The sequence below is a fragment of the Thunnus maccoyii genome, chromosome 17, assembly GCF_910596095.1.
Source record: "Thunnus maccoyii chromosome 17, fThuMac1.1, whole genome shotgun sequence".
NCBI classification, from domain to species: domain Eukaryota; kingdom Metazoa; phylum Chordata; class Actinopteri; order Scombriformes; family Scombridae; genus Thunnus; species Thunnus maccoyii.
The window spans coordinates 4,603,330-4,616,956 of NC_056549.1; the positions used below are offsets into that span (position 1 = coordinate 4,603,330).

Sequence of the window (13,627 nt, forward strand, 5' to 3'; positions counted from 1 at the left end):
AGATGATGAAAAAAAAAAAAAGAAAAAAAAGAAAAACGAAGTCCTGTGGTGAGATTGTTTTCTCAACTGCTGTTTCCAAAGGTTCAAAGGCAGGTGAGAAGTCTTCAAAGTGCTCAGACAAAAAGAAACCTACAGTTTCATGATAATTGGATGGCTGATGAAGATCATGTGAAAGCTCAAGAGAAGCTACTAAATGTGTCTTGTGGTGTTACATCTTTGGTAACCAACTGTGCATTTAAAGCATGATGACATGAACAATGTCGTGAAAAACTAGATTATAGGAAGTTAAATAATCTTTTTTTTTTTTTTTTATATTTATAATGAGACATAATTATCAATAAGACGCCATAAAACCTGCAAGGCGGACAGTAACTCTCTTATATCCTTGGCTAGTTTCAACCCAGTCTCATAGAGCAGCCTGGTCGCCAGAATAAAACGTTTGCATTGTACGTTTCTGCAAACCATAGAAACGTTGAATATCTACGTTTCAACATGTGAAATACGTATCATCTCAACGTTTCTACAAAACGTATCATCTCAACATTTCTAAAATACATATCATCTCAGCGTTTCTACAAAACGTATCATCTCAACGTTTCTACAAAACGTATCATCTAATTATTTCCACAAAACGTATCATCTCAACGTTTCTACAAAACGTATCATCTAATTATTTCCACAAAACGTATCATCTCAACGTTTCTACAAAACGTATCATCTCAACATTTCTACTAAACGTATCATCTCAACATTTCTACTAAACGTATCATCTCAACATTTCTACTAAACGTATCATCTCAACGTTTCTACAAAACGTATCATCTCAACATTTCTACTAAACGTATCATCTCAACGTTTCTACAAAACGTATCATCTCAACATTTCTACTAAACGTATCATCTCAACGTTTCTACTAAACGTATCATCTCAACATTTCTACTAAACGTAACATTTCTACAAAACGTATCATCTCAACATTTCTACTAAACGTATCATCTCAGCATTTCTACAAAACGTATCGTCTCAACATTTCCACAAAACGTATCATCTCAACGTTTCTACAAAACGTATCATCTCAACATTTCTACTAAACGTATCATCTCAACATTTCTACTAAACGTAACATTTCTACAAAACGTATCATCTCAACATTTCTACTAAACGTATCATCTCAGCATTTCTACAAAACGTATCGTCTCAACATTTCCACAAAACGTATCGTCTCAACATTTCCACAAAACGTATCATCTCAGCATTTCTACTAAACGTATCATCTCAGCATTTCTACAAAACGTATCGTCTCAACATTTCCACAAAACGTATCATCTCAACATTTCTACTAAACGTATCATCTCAGCATTTCTACAAAACGTATCGTCTCAACATTTCCACAAAACGTATCGTCTCAACATTTCCACAAAACGTATCATCTCAGCATTTCTACTAAACGTATCGTCTCAACATTTCCACAAAACGTATCGTCTCAACATTTCCACAAAACGTATCATCTCAACATTTCTACTAAACGTATCATCTCAACATTTCTACTAAACGTATCATCTCAACATTTCTACTAAACGTATCATCTCAGCATTTCTACAAAACGTATCGTCTCAACATTTCCACAAAACGTATCGTCTCAACATTTCCACAAAACGTATCATCTCAGCATTTCTACTAAACGTATCGTCTCAACATTTCCACAAAACGTATCGTCTCAACATTTCCACAAAACGTATCATCTCAACATTTCTACTAAACGTATCATCTCAGCGTTTCTACTAAACGTATCATCTCAACATTTCTACTAAACGTATCATCTCAACATTTCTACTAAACGTATCATCTCAGCGTTTCTACAAAACGTATCATCTCAACATTTCTACAAAACGTATCATCTCAACATTTCTACAAAACGTATCATCTCAACATTTCCAAAGTGACATAGTTCACATGTGATCTATATGAGTTGATCTTTGTTATACAGGAGGAGGAGGAGGGCAGGCAGATCGTTAGTAAGTTTCTTGGCAGCAAGTTGGAAATAAGCAGAGAACACAGTTCTAGACCACCTCGAAACTGAAGCCAATGTCCACTTCCTGTTTCAACCGACAAAAGCGGGTGTTTTTAGCGAGACGTCAGGACATTTGCAGCCATTCTTCTGGGTTAGGGTTAGAAAACCGTCTTTTTTTAGTGAAACATCGGCCGTTTTTATTTAATTTTTTAGTTTTATTTTAACTCAAACCATGATTTTTCCCCTAACCCTAACCAAGTGGTCTTTGTGCCTAAACCTAACCAGACCTTAACCACAGCGCTGTCACACCATAAAACATCATTATTCAACGGGTAGAAATGTTGATATGCTACGTTTGTAGAAATGTTGATATAATTCACGTGTTGAAACGTATATATTCAACATTTCTGTGGTTTGCAGAAACGTTCAATGTCGACGTTTTCTTCTGGCGACTGGGTTGCATAGAAATGTATATATGACTAAAGTGCAACAGAAGACACGTTTTGCAGGCGATGTAATGTTGGCTAAATTGTTTTTTTTCTGACAATATATCAAAAAATGTTGTCAATTAACATACAAGCACTGGAGTTAAGGTTGCGGCCTTTGTTTAAAACAGAAAAATGTCTGCAGTGATTTGAATTATGAAGCATATAAACGTGATTTCTAGGAGAAAAGGTTTCTAGGTTTTAGGTTTCAGCGGTATTTGGATTTTTCAAGATGGGGTTTTGTTGTTTAGGTTTTAGATTTTTGCTTTGGTTTATGTGTTTGGTGCGAGTGAATTTTAGCTTTTGGATTTTTGGGATCTCAAGTGTTTTTTCTGTTTGGTTTTGGGATTTTTTTTTTTTTTTTTTTTTTTGTTTTGCATTTGGAGATCGGAGATTTTGAAGGTCTGTTTTCGTGTTGGCTTTGGGGATTTGCAGCTTTTCAGATCTTTCTTTTTTTTTGGGTTTGAGTTGATGTGAAACGGTTCACTGACAGACTGCAGACTCTTCCAAAACAATCTCAAACACATTCACAAGTAAAATAAAAATCTTCAGTAACAGGAACCAACACTGGGGGGTCAAAGGTCACTACAACAAGATAATATATAATAAAAAATATGCCTGAACTACTGGAATAATCATGATAATAGAGAAATGAAGTGAAAGATTCCTCGTCTTCCCATAAACTTATGTGTTAAATTACCGTTAGAGTATTTCTATGATGGTGTGACTTATTTATTATTCATATTTTTATGGTGAATATTTGAGTTTGACTCTCTGTATGTTCCTCCAGAGCGTTTCTGTGCCCTTCGCAGCACCATCGGTCTGCTCTGCCAGCGATTTGCCATCCTGCCCTTCTCATTATCTCTCTGTTACCTCAGGCGTCAAACCACCGCTGTCCTGAGCTGTGCAACCTCTACAGTACATGCCAGCCTCCCACACACACACACACACACACACACACACACACACACACCAGCCTCTACACTGAAAAGAATACCATAGAGACACTCCAAAATAACCTCGAAACTTCTCAACCAGTGCTTTGATTTCATAATGGGTGTCTAAATCAGATTTTTTTTTTTTCTGTTTTACCTAAATAATGAAAAATGCTTTGATTTCCTCCTCCACGGCCTCATATTCAGGCTTCAAATGATATTTTCTCTGAGTGAAAACCTCGGTGGTCCACTTCTACCTCCGTGTAGCACTTGCTTTGATACATAGTTCAACTGTTTTGCAAAATTTAGAGTTGTAGAGAGAGAGTTTTTGATTTGTGTTGAATGTTTTTTTGTAGCTCTACATCGGTGTACTCGGGTAAAAAAAAAAAAAAAGATTCAGAAGCAGATGAAACCATCAGATCTTATTGGCGGGTAAGAAAAATAAAATAAATTCAGCTGAAATACATTAATTACACTCTTCCTGCAGTCCAGAAAGATTTTAACACTGGACACAAGCTGAAATGACCTGTGGAGCGGCGGCGGCCCTCACTGCGTTTGTTGGTAATTCACCGTTTCGGAAAGCGACCGAGATCTGAGGCAGAAACCATCAGTCCTTCAAGCCCGGGGGGGGTTGGACTGCGGCGTGCTGCTGTGGCAGCAGGAAGGACGGACGGACAGCCGTCGGTCGGTGTCAACTCGGGGACTTCACAGCTCCACGCTCGGCCTGATTGGTTTTCTATCCGTGGCCCTGTGACAGAGCGTTGGATTTACCGAGCTGGAGGCTGCGACCTGCTGATGGAGGAGGTCTGAAACCGTAACGTGGACTTATTTATTGGTGGTACAATTCGGTTCCTGAGCTGCTGGAGTGAGATGTTTGAAGCCTTCAGGCATTTGTTCATCTAAATGTTTAGATATATTTCATATAAAATAATAATAATAATGATAAAATAATAAATCCCCTGCATTGTAAATCATATATTTATCATCTTTGTGTCTAAAAAGATTCAATTTATCGTGTGAAAAAATATCAGAATAAGTCCGCGTGTCACTGTAGTATCTAAACTCTTTGGCAAGTTGTTAAAACTTCCAAAATCACAGAAAAGATGCGACATAAAACAAGACGTGACCTGCGTGTCCTTGGTCATAGATACAACCCGAAGCTGCCCCTGTCAACATCAGACTCCCCTATAAGAAAGATAAATCCAGGCTTCGGAGGATCAAATGTCAGTGAGAAATTTCGGAGCTCTCTATTGAATTTATTGTCTCTATTAAATCTCTCACCGAATGAATCAGAATTATTTGAAATGCCAGAGAAACTGCACCTGGAAACTTAACAAGCTGATGAAATGCAGCGAGATGCAACTTTGAAATTGGATTAATTTGCGTAGAATTTAATGGAATTTTTTGAAAAGAAAATACTCTCAAGTGTCCTTTTAGAAACCTTTATTTCTATCGTCTTTCAGAACTAAAAGTTGTAGAGAAACGAGACGCTCTGAAACCAGAAATCTCACAATCGTGGCTGAAAGGTAGCGGACTGTTCAATATTTAACAAAACACACTTGAAACTTGTGAGTATAACACCAAAGTTTTCTCACGTCTCAGAATTTCTTTCTGTGAGGAAAAAAAAAAAACCTCCTGAAGCTGCTTTCTTCGCCTCACATGGGTCCGTTTTTTCTGTGCCAACATGAGTGACCTGCAGAGACTCTGACTCGCTGCTGCTGTAAATGTCAGCGGGGATGAGCAGGTGATGCAAACTCCACAAAACAATATATCAGAGGTCTTTGCACAGCGTACATCGTAAGACGTCTAAAGACTTCAGCAAATGCTCCTCTAATTTCACAAAGAATCACATAATTCTTTGACTGAAAGACACAAGAAAAGGATTTTAAATCAGCAACAAAACGAAACAAAACAGTTTTAGAAGAAAATTAATGTCTTCAGTATCAGGTGACGCAGCTACGTCTCCACTTCTGTCCAAAGTTCCCACTTAGAGAACTATCTAAAGAGACCCTGCATGTTATTTTTATCGTTAACGTACAAATATGTTGAGCGGTTCATACCTGCGGTGTCTGGCGTACTTCCCGCTGACGTGACCGCTGCCATCACAGCCTGGGGTGGGACAGCTGAGGAGGAGACACACAGAGCAGAACTTAACTTTACAGTAATGCAACAGATGGACCCGTATCCATCTGAACATTTCAGCGAGTGCCCCGAAAGGACATATGTTAGTGGTTGTAGTAATTAAAACAGGAGCAAAGGAAGAAGTTATAATAGAGTGACAACGTCTGCGTAGGGAGGAGGTTGGGGTGGATGGATGGGTCAACAAAACATCAGATTTTAACACGAGAGATCGCTTTTGCTAAGTATTGTGTGTGTATCCAAAGCCTGATATATCTTATTCCTCTGTGTCGTAGACCTCCATCGTTGTCCAAAAACTATTAAAAACATGTCAGTGAGCCACACCGCTGCACCGGGTGACATGTTCCTTCATTATGAAGAGTTTGGGAACGTTAGCTTGTTTAGAAACGGCTCCAAAGACGAATAACAGCGATCACGTTTTCAGTCTCTAGAGAGTAGTTCTGTGTAAAGCCACTGAGCATGTGCAGGAACACGGTTTACAGAGCTTCGCTAGCTTGTTGTGCTACATATCACAACCTCTTGACTTTGTCCTACATTGTATATTTCTGAACTTTACTCAACAAGTTTTTGGACAACAACGAAGGTCTACGGCACAGATGAATAAGATATATCAGGCTTTGGATACACACACTTGTTAGTAGAGCAGTTCATTGTTGGTTTGACTCTGCACAGGAGATTTGTACAAAAAGAAGAATATAGAAGGTCGCCAGCCTTATCCTTTAAGAGAGTAGTCATTTTAACCCAAACCACCATATTTCTTTAAACCTAACCACGAGTCCCTTTTGTGCCCAAAACGTAACCAAACCTTAACCACAGTGTTGCTACATCATTTAACTTCACGGACAAATGATGTCATCCTGCCAACAACATATATTGTTATTTAATTTGGAGGATTTGTTGGCCGGATACTGATTTAGTGAGAATCTTGTGCCCCTGATGGTAGTCTGAGACAGGCTAAGTAAATATCTCCCTTAGTCTTGTTCTAGTGTTGTGGCAAACTTGAAATAAAATAATCTGAAAATGCTGAGGATAGAGGATGAACATTACTTCCAAATGTCTTTGGCCTTAATTTAGAGAAGATAAATACGTCTCATGCAGCAGCAGGTTGAAGTATTTCTGTCTAGAGGTGTTTTCGTGGCTGCAGACTCTGAGTCACTCTCTCCCTCAGCTTTCAGGCCGCTCTGCTCTGAAGACGCACAGACCTGCCGGCCAACGCACACCGCCTGGCTCCGGGGAATCCACGCCCGCGACCTCTGACCTCACACCGCAGCGCTCCGCCCACCCTCCACCCAGCATCACCTAATCCACCCGATCTATATACTCCTTCACCGCAGGCCAATCACGAAGACATCTAACATCACGAGCGCAGGCAGCCAGAAGAGGAGAACGAAGGGGTGGATGAAGAAGAGGAGAACGTGGAAGAAGAGGGAGAGGGAAAGTGGAAGAGGAGGAGAAGGGAGAAGAGGAGGAATAGGGGGGGAAAAGGTGATGGAAGATTGGAAGAAAAGTAGAAAGAGAGGAGGAGGAGGGTAAGAGGGGGGTGTGGTGGAAGAAGCAGGGATGAGGTTGGGGAATAAAAAGAGGAGGAGGTGACAGGGGAGGAGGATGAAGAGGAGGTTTGTTCAAGGTGAGGTGGCTCATCAATCAGTGTGGGAGCAGAGACTGATAGTGTTGCCTTATTGATCTCAGGTCAGTGTGTGTTTGTGTGTGTTTAAGTGTGTGTGCTGCCTTCGCTCCTCTCATACAATGTCAAACACACCTGAAATCAAACCTTTTCCCAAAACTACAAACTACTTTTTCTCCGTGTTGAGATACTTTCACTTGTTTCCAAAGCAACTGAATTATTATGTTTCTTTCAGGATGTTTCTTGACGCAAGTATCATTTTCGTAATTTCAGTGCAGAGATCTGTATCACTTACCGATGTCAACATCCTGACTCACAAGAGGAAGAACTGTAGAGACGAGTTCAACGTCAACAGAACATTTAAGTGAAGAAGAGGATTTTCAACCCTTTGTTGTTTAGTCTGGTTGAATAGGTTGGTGTTCCTCCTGAGTACGATTCGTTTCGGCAGATCAGTGATCGTGCTCAAACCAAAACAACTGCACAGAGACTCTTTAGAGGACGTGGTCTTGGTCCTGTCACAAATTGATTCTGTAGCGGTTTGTTTGTTTGTGATGGGAACGTGATCCGACCTGGATCTGACTGACTACAAGGCTGCAAGTTTAAGCTAGAGAGCGAGATTTTGGTTTGCTTTTATCTTTTTCTATGTTAACTTTTTCTATGAACTGATTCAGGCCAAAGCAAACAACTCAGTGCTTACGGTGCGGTAAACATTCCTGAGCTACTGAAAGCTAAAACTAGCAGCTGAGACACGCAGGTAAACCAGTGGACTTTCATGATGTGGTTCGGTTATTTATTAAAGGTGTCACAGCAGTTTGCAGTTGGTCAAAGGCGCAAAAAAGTTGCATGTCAATTTCACAATTTATTTATCCTCTGCGAGTAAATCTGACTGGCTCTGCTTGTTGCAAACAAACTACAATCTGCTAAACGACAAAAATCTGTATTTGACGCAGGTCCAAACAAACAATGACACACGACTGTGACAGTTGCGTTAGCATATTAGAAACTTAACACTGCTTTAAAGGCTAAGTCTGCTGATATTCTATGTTCTTCTTATTGTCAACTTATTGTCTTATTGTGTATAAAGTGTGATATATCTGACTCCTCTGTAGACCTCCGTTAATGTCCAAAAACTATAAAAAAAACTCGTCAATGAGACATGTTCCTTCATTACCATGAACACACACTGTAGTTTATGTTGATTCAATCCCACACACACACTGTCCTGCTGCCAGAAATACTCACTAGAGCACCGAATGTGGATTCATCCGCCGCTGAAAATAGTCCCTGTCAAACGCACCATTTCCTCCTGTTTGTTTATTAAAAAAACTGTTCAGCTGTTTTGGATAATTACTCAGCCTAAAACTGAAACTACATAGTTGTGACCTGTTTTCTAAGTGGTTTAAACGAGGTGGGACTGCACCACTTTTGGGAAGGAGCGACTCGTTTTCTCCCCTTCTGTCGACTTGGCTGCGACGTTATCGAGGTGCCTCAGCTCTGTCAGCTCAGGCTGCAACCAGAAACACCAGCAGCACTCTGGGAGGATTTGGATCAGGACTTGTCCCAATCCCTGGAGTTAAAGTTCAAATTCAGAGCTGTGATGCAGCAGAAAACGCAGCTCTGATTCCCACTGAGCCGACAGATACGATGCGTTTTAATATCACGCCACATGCTTCTTTTTTTTCACCACAGCACACCACAATTAGAAATTAATTTGTATGTTTATCCCTGCAGATTAGTCAGATTAATCCACAACTGTGATGGAAAAACTAAAATTGCTTGATACATGCTTACAGTATTTCAAAGTATTTACAATCATTTCTACTTCAAAGCGTCTCTGTCCGTGTCTGGCCCCGGCTGTTCAGCCCTCGCCAGCAACCCGTCAGATTTAAATTCTGGGTGAATCATTGGGAGTTTTCTGCTCCTCTGCTCATGGCTCCTCACACAGCACCAACAGGACATGTTGTTTACAGTAAAGCGCTGACCTGGATCATACCGGGTTCAACCATAATCTGCTGCACACACCAATATTTGTCAGTTTTACTAAATGAGATTAAGTGAAGCAGAAACACCGCCCTTCACACACACACACACACACACACACACACACACACAGGTAGCAGTGATATTCAGCATTTACTGCTTTCTCCATTCTTGCCGCAAAATGTAGTAAATCATCAAAATGTAATAAATTATTGGTCCAATTGTTAACTGTTTGTGTAATACTCAACTGAGTAACATATTAGCATGATGCTAACGTAATAATGTCATGGTTTTATCAGAATTACAATATCTGTTTATTCACTTTGGCTTTAAACTCTCTCTTCGCTCTTTAAGCTCCCTCTTAATCTCGAAAATCTGTTACGGAAATCCATCTATTAATGTCAAACTGTCATTCAAGCCGCTTCACACTCAGCTGAAAACCACCCAAATGTGCACTAGAGGTCCTTGTCCAACAGAACTACATCATCTGCAAAAAACATGAACTTTGAAACTGGACTATCATCAGCTGCCCAGTTCATAAAAGCCACAAAAAGAGTCTGTGACAAGAGTCAACCGCGGCAAAGCCCAGTCACATGTAGAGTAATGGATTACAAATCAAATTCAGTTTACATCACTGCTACAAATCCCAGTGGTGACACTCCAACACAATACATACAAGATGAGTAATATCATTTATATGTAACTCATGACTGCAAGAAAACATCTCCCGGTATTATTTACTTTAATGAATACAAGGTGGCCATGATGCAAAAATAATAATAGCGCAATACAATGATGTATTTAATGAGTGTGGATCAGCAGAGGTTTACCTACCTGAATAACTCCTGTGTTACTGCTTCCACGACGGCTTCAGACAAAGACAGAACAAAAATAAATGTTATAACTTCACCAGTCTGCAGTCAATCAACAATCATTAACACATCTACTGTCTGTGAGCTTCAAGGTCAAAGTCAAGTGTTAACTATTTCACAGAGGGGTGGGGACAGTTGACACAAGGTCAAAGAGACTTAATGTACAAATCAATGATGAATTTGTAGTAAAAACTCAAGAAATTATTTTCTAAAGTGTTTTGGTCTTGTATGATGCTGTGCAGTGTAGATGAGTTTAAATATTTTATATGTGTTTTAGGTTGTAATTCTCATGCCATGAGATATCTATAAAATATTTTATTATGTATTATTAATATCCGATGGATGATCAGTAGTATCTGATTGCTTTGATTTTATTGTCAAACACAAAACCACTGAGGCTGCATTAACTTGTGTACATTTAGCACCAGTGAAGTAATCAGTATTAATTATACATGTTGTTTATCCAAAGACAATTTGCTGAATATGGAAATAATGTTAAACAAGGCTAAGTTGAGGAAGAAGAGGGGGCTGTGTGTCTTTTACACTTTTAGACCCAGCAGGTTAACAGACTAACAGGCTAATCTAGCGGGCTACATTAGCTAACGTTAACTTATAATGTTAATATTCCTGCTTCACCATGAGTTGGCTATTTTTTTCCTATTTCTGGTAGTTTTTTTTCCACAAGCTAAAGATTTGTAATATATGTGTAAAATAAGCTGGTCTGGATAGGAGCAGCGGATGTTTTTGCTAGCTAGCTGCACAGTCAGGCTGCCCTCATACCTCGGACTCCTTTGGATCGTGTTCGATGGCGTTTTTCAACTGCATTCACCTCCATCTGAAGAGGAAATAACACAAATGAACATGGTGAAACTGTAATTTCATAAACCTAGCAACTGTCAAATGTCGGAAAGCCATATCAACCGCCTAGCAACCACCCTGAACCCCATAAAAACCGGAGTAACAACTTAGCAATCAACTATCTGACACTTAGCAACCACTTTGGACAACTTAACAACCACTTAGCAACCACCTACTTAAGTCCTATTAATCACCATAACAACCTCCAACTGTAAACATGCAATTACTGCTAACACCCCAAAAAATACAAGTGGTATCTGTTGTTGGTTTTCTTCTTTCACAGCAATTTTTGGAAATCATGCAAATTATACATTGTGGTTTATTGTTAAAAATCTCCAGTAGTTGATTGTGATAATGTACCTGGTCGGAGCTCGGTGTGGCACCACCTCGAGCTACTGCTGCTGGTCTCGTAGCTGAAGAGTCTTTATAGAGTCTTTACTTTCAGACCTCCTCTTCTAGAGTCATGATCTGCAAAAAACAAAACACAGAAAAGTTTCAGTTCTGCTGGACATTAAAGCAGGTTTTCTGTTTTCACATCAAACCTGCAGAAAAACCTGACTGACCTGAGATTTACAGCTAACCAGGTCATTCTGAGACTAAAATGTCCCAGGTTTGATTCCTGAAACATCCAGTGAGTCTGTCAGCAGCTGAAGTTTCCTCGAACAGCTGTTGGACTTCACTGTCTCCATGAAATTTATAATTATGATATTTTAATGACATTTTGACACTCGCAAAACACCATCTACACATTTTTAATGATATGTACAAATGTGGCATTTCATTCAGTCAGTCAATTAGGTGGTTCTCTGGAGAGATTCTACAGACTCACCTTTCAGTAACCCACAGTAAAGTCTGGAAATAACCCATAATTAGACCAACCACACAGATAAAATAAAGTCTTTTGCAGAATATATTATAACCCAGGAAGGATATAGTTTCTTCAAAGACATTTTTCCTACTGCACTAGATATGAACTTGAGACTTTAAATAGTAGAATAACAGCGCTTCTATTTTTTGAAATAAGCGAGTCGACCACAATCATGAATTAGCAGAATTTTATTTGTGGTATTTTGTATTTGAGCAACTGTTCAGACAAGAGAACAGGACATTATTACTGTTAATATTCTTTTTCATATCAACATTTTACCAAATTTCATTTAATGGTTTTTAAAGCAGCAAATATTCAACAACTAATATCAGTTCCAATATGAACAAGTCATAACATAGACACAGTGAAACATAGAGATATCAGGGTGTCCAAGACTCCAGAAGTCATTTTTGCTCAATTTATGCATAGAGACTGTTAATGGACTGCCAGATGGAGCTCGTCGAGTCTTGGATGGACATGAAGCTCTAGATGAATCATCAGTACTTTCAAATGGGAATTTACAGAAGAAAAAATAACGGCCAATGCAACACTAACAAAACACTAATACAGCCCTAACACCACTGCGGTGCTAATAAAACATACCATCCAACCAAAACTACTGTAAACTCTAATGTAAACGGTTCCTTTACTGTCTCTGTTTTTAGCTTTAATACTGACAATTGTTTTGTAACTTTGAGCCTTAATGCACCTCCTTCCATCTGTTTTTTTTTATATGTGCTTAACAGAAAAGAAGGAAGAATTAACAAACAGAAATTAAAAACAAACACAGAGATCCTAAAACACCGGGCAATAAAATGAAGTTGCATAAAAATATAAGCATTATTTTATTTGTGTGCCTCATATCATCTTGTCTGAAACCTGTCTCCCTTTAAAAACAGGCTGCTAACCTCAATAAGATTTCACCTGGTTAAATAAATATGAACATATTTTTGTGAATGACTTCATAGCCGAATGGTTAAGACACCAGGTGCAGGTTTGAATCCAGCCAGGGATTTTTGCTGTCTCTCACTATACCTATAAATATATAATCAACTCATATCAACTATGTATCAACTATATCAACTGTCAAAAAAGTCAAATATGCCAAAAAAAAAAAAAAAGTATTTTCTTTCCCCTCCCAAAAAAACTTTCAAATAACACAAGAACTCACTTCAGGCTGAAGTAATCACAACAGAACTCTGTGAGATCCTGCTGGGAGGATTTCAATGCAAACAGCAACATGAAACTGAAGCAGCACCGAGAGAGAGAGGCAACGCTGAAACAAACAGTTTGATGATGATCACATGAACGCAGCAGCAGCTCCTCTGCGTGCTTCTCTCTGCTCAGCTGGGGGGGTGGTGAGGGTGGTCGGGGTGGGGAGGGGGGTGTTGCAGCGTTAATATAAATGTAAATTCTGGACAGCCTCGCCTGAACTCTCAGCCGAGTCCCATTATGTTTCCACAGCATACCGAGGCCGGGTGCATCTGAGGCCGCCACTCCACCGAGCGTGCTCCGCTGTCAAGAGCTCAGCCAAAAAAGAAAAAAATCCTCTCTGGAAACTTTACAACTGAGTGTGCTGCACACTGATGTGTGTATGTATGTCAGTGTGTGTGTGTGTGTGTGCATGTTCCCCTGTACTATCATCAGTGTTTGCGTGTGCATGAATGTGTGTGTCCATATGCTGTGTCCTCGTTCTGCCTCTGCATGTGCGCGTGTGTGTGTGTGTGTGTGTGTGTGTGCTCCTATGCTTCTATCCTTGTGAGGACCGCCCTGTGTTTAAGACCTTGAAAATGTTTTTGGACATGGATGACATTTATAGAATGTGTGGACAGTTTAGGAAAGTCAGGACATTTGG

The 13,627-nt window shown here is 39.5% G+C and overlaps 1 protein-coding gene and 1 long non-coding RNA gene across 2 annotated transcripts in view; one reads left to right on the forward strand and one right to left on the reverse strand.

Annotated features, from left to right (window-relative positions):
- myt1la (myelin transcription factor 1-like, a) overlaps positions 1-13,627 on the reverse strand; it is a 78,529-nt gene that overhangs the window by 50,754 nt on the left and 14,148 nt on the right. The window contains exons 2-5 of the mRNA XM_042390209.1: positions 11,265-11,372; positions 10,827-10,881; positions 10,009-10,030; positions 5,492-5,554 (exon numbers count right to left, since the gene is read on the reverse strand). Of these exons, the coding sequence (XP_042246143.1) occupies positions 5,492-5,554; positions 10,009-10,030; positions 10,827-10,881 (140 nt within the window). The 5' untranslated portion in view covers positions 11,265-11,372. The remainder of the gene's footprint in view (positions 1-5,491; positions 5,555-10,008; positions 10,031-10,826; positions 10,882-11,264; positions 11,373-13,627) is intronic.
- On the forward strand, positions 4,105-8,328 carry LOC121882177. Its single transcript, XR_006092031.1, has 3 exons — positions 4,105-4,235; positions 6,739-7,259; positions 7,468-8,328. It is a non-coding gene; the product is annotated as an uncharacterized LOC121882177 (long non-coding RNA).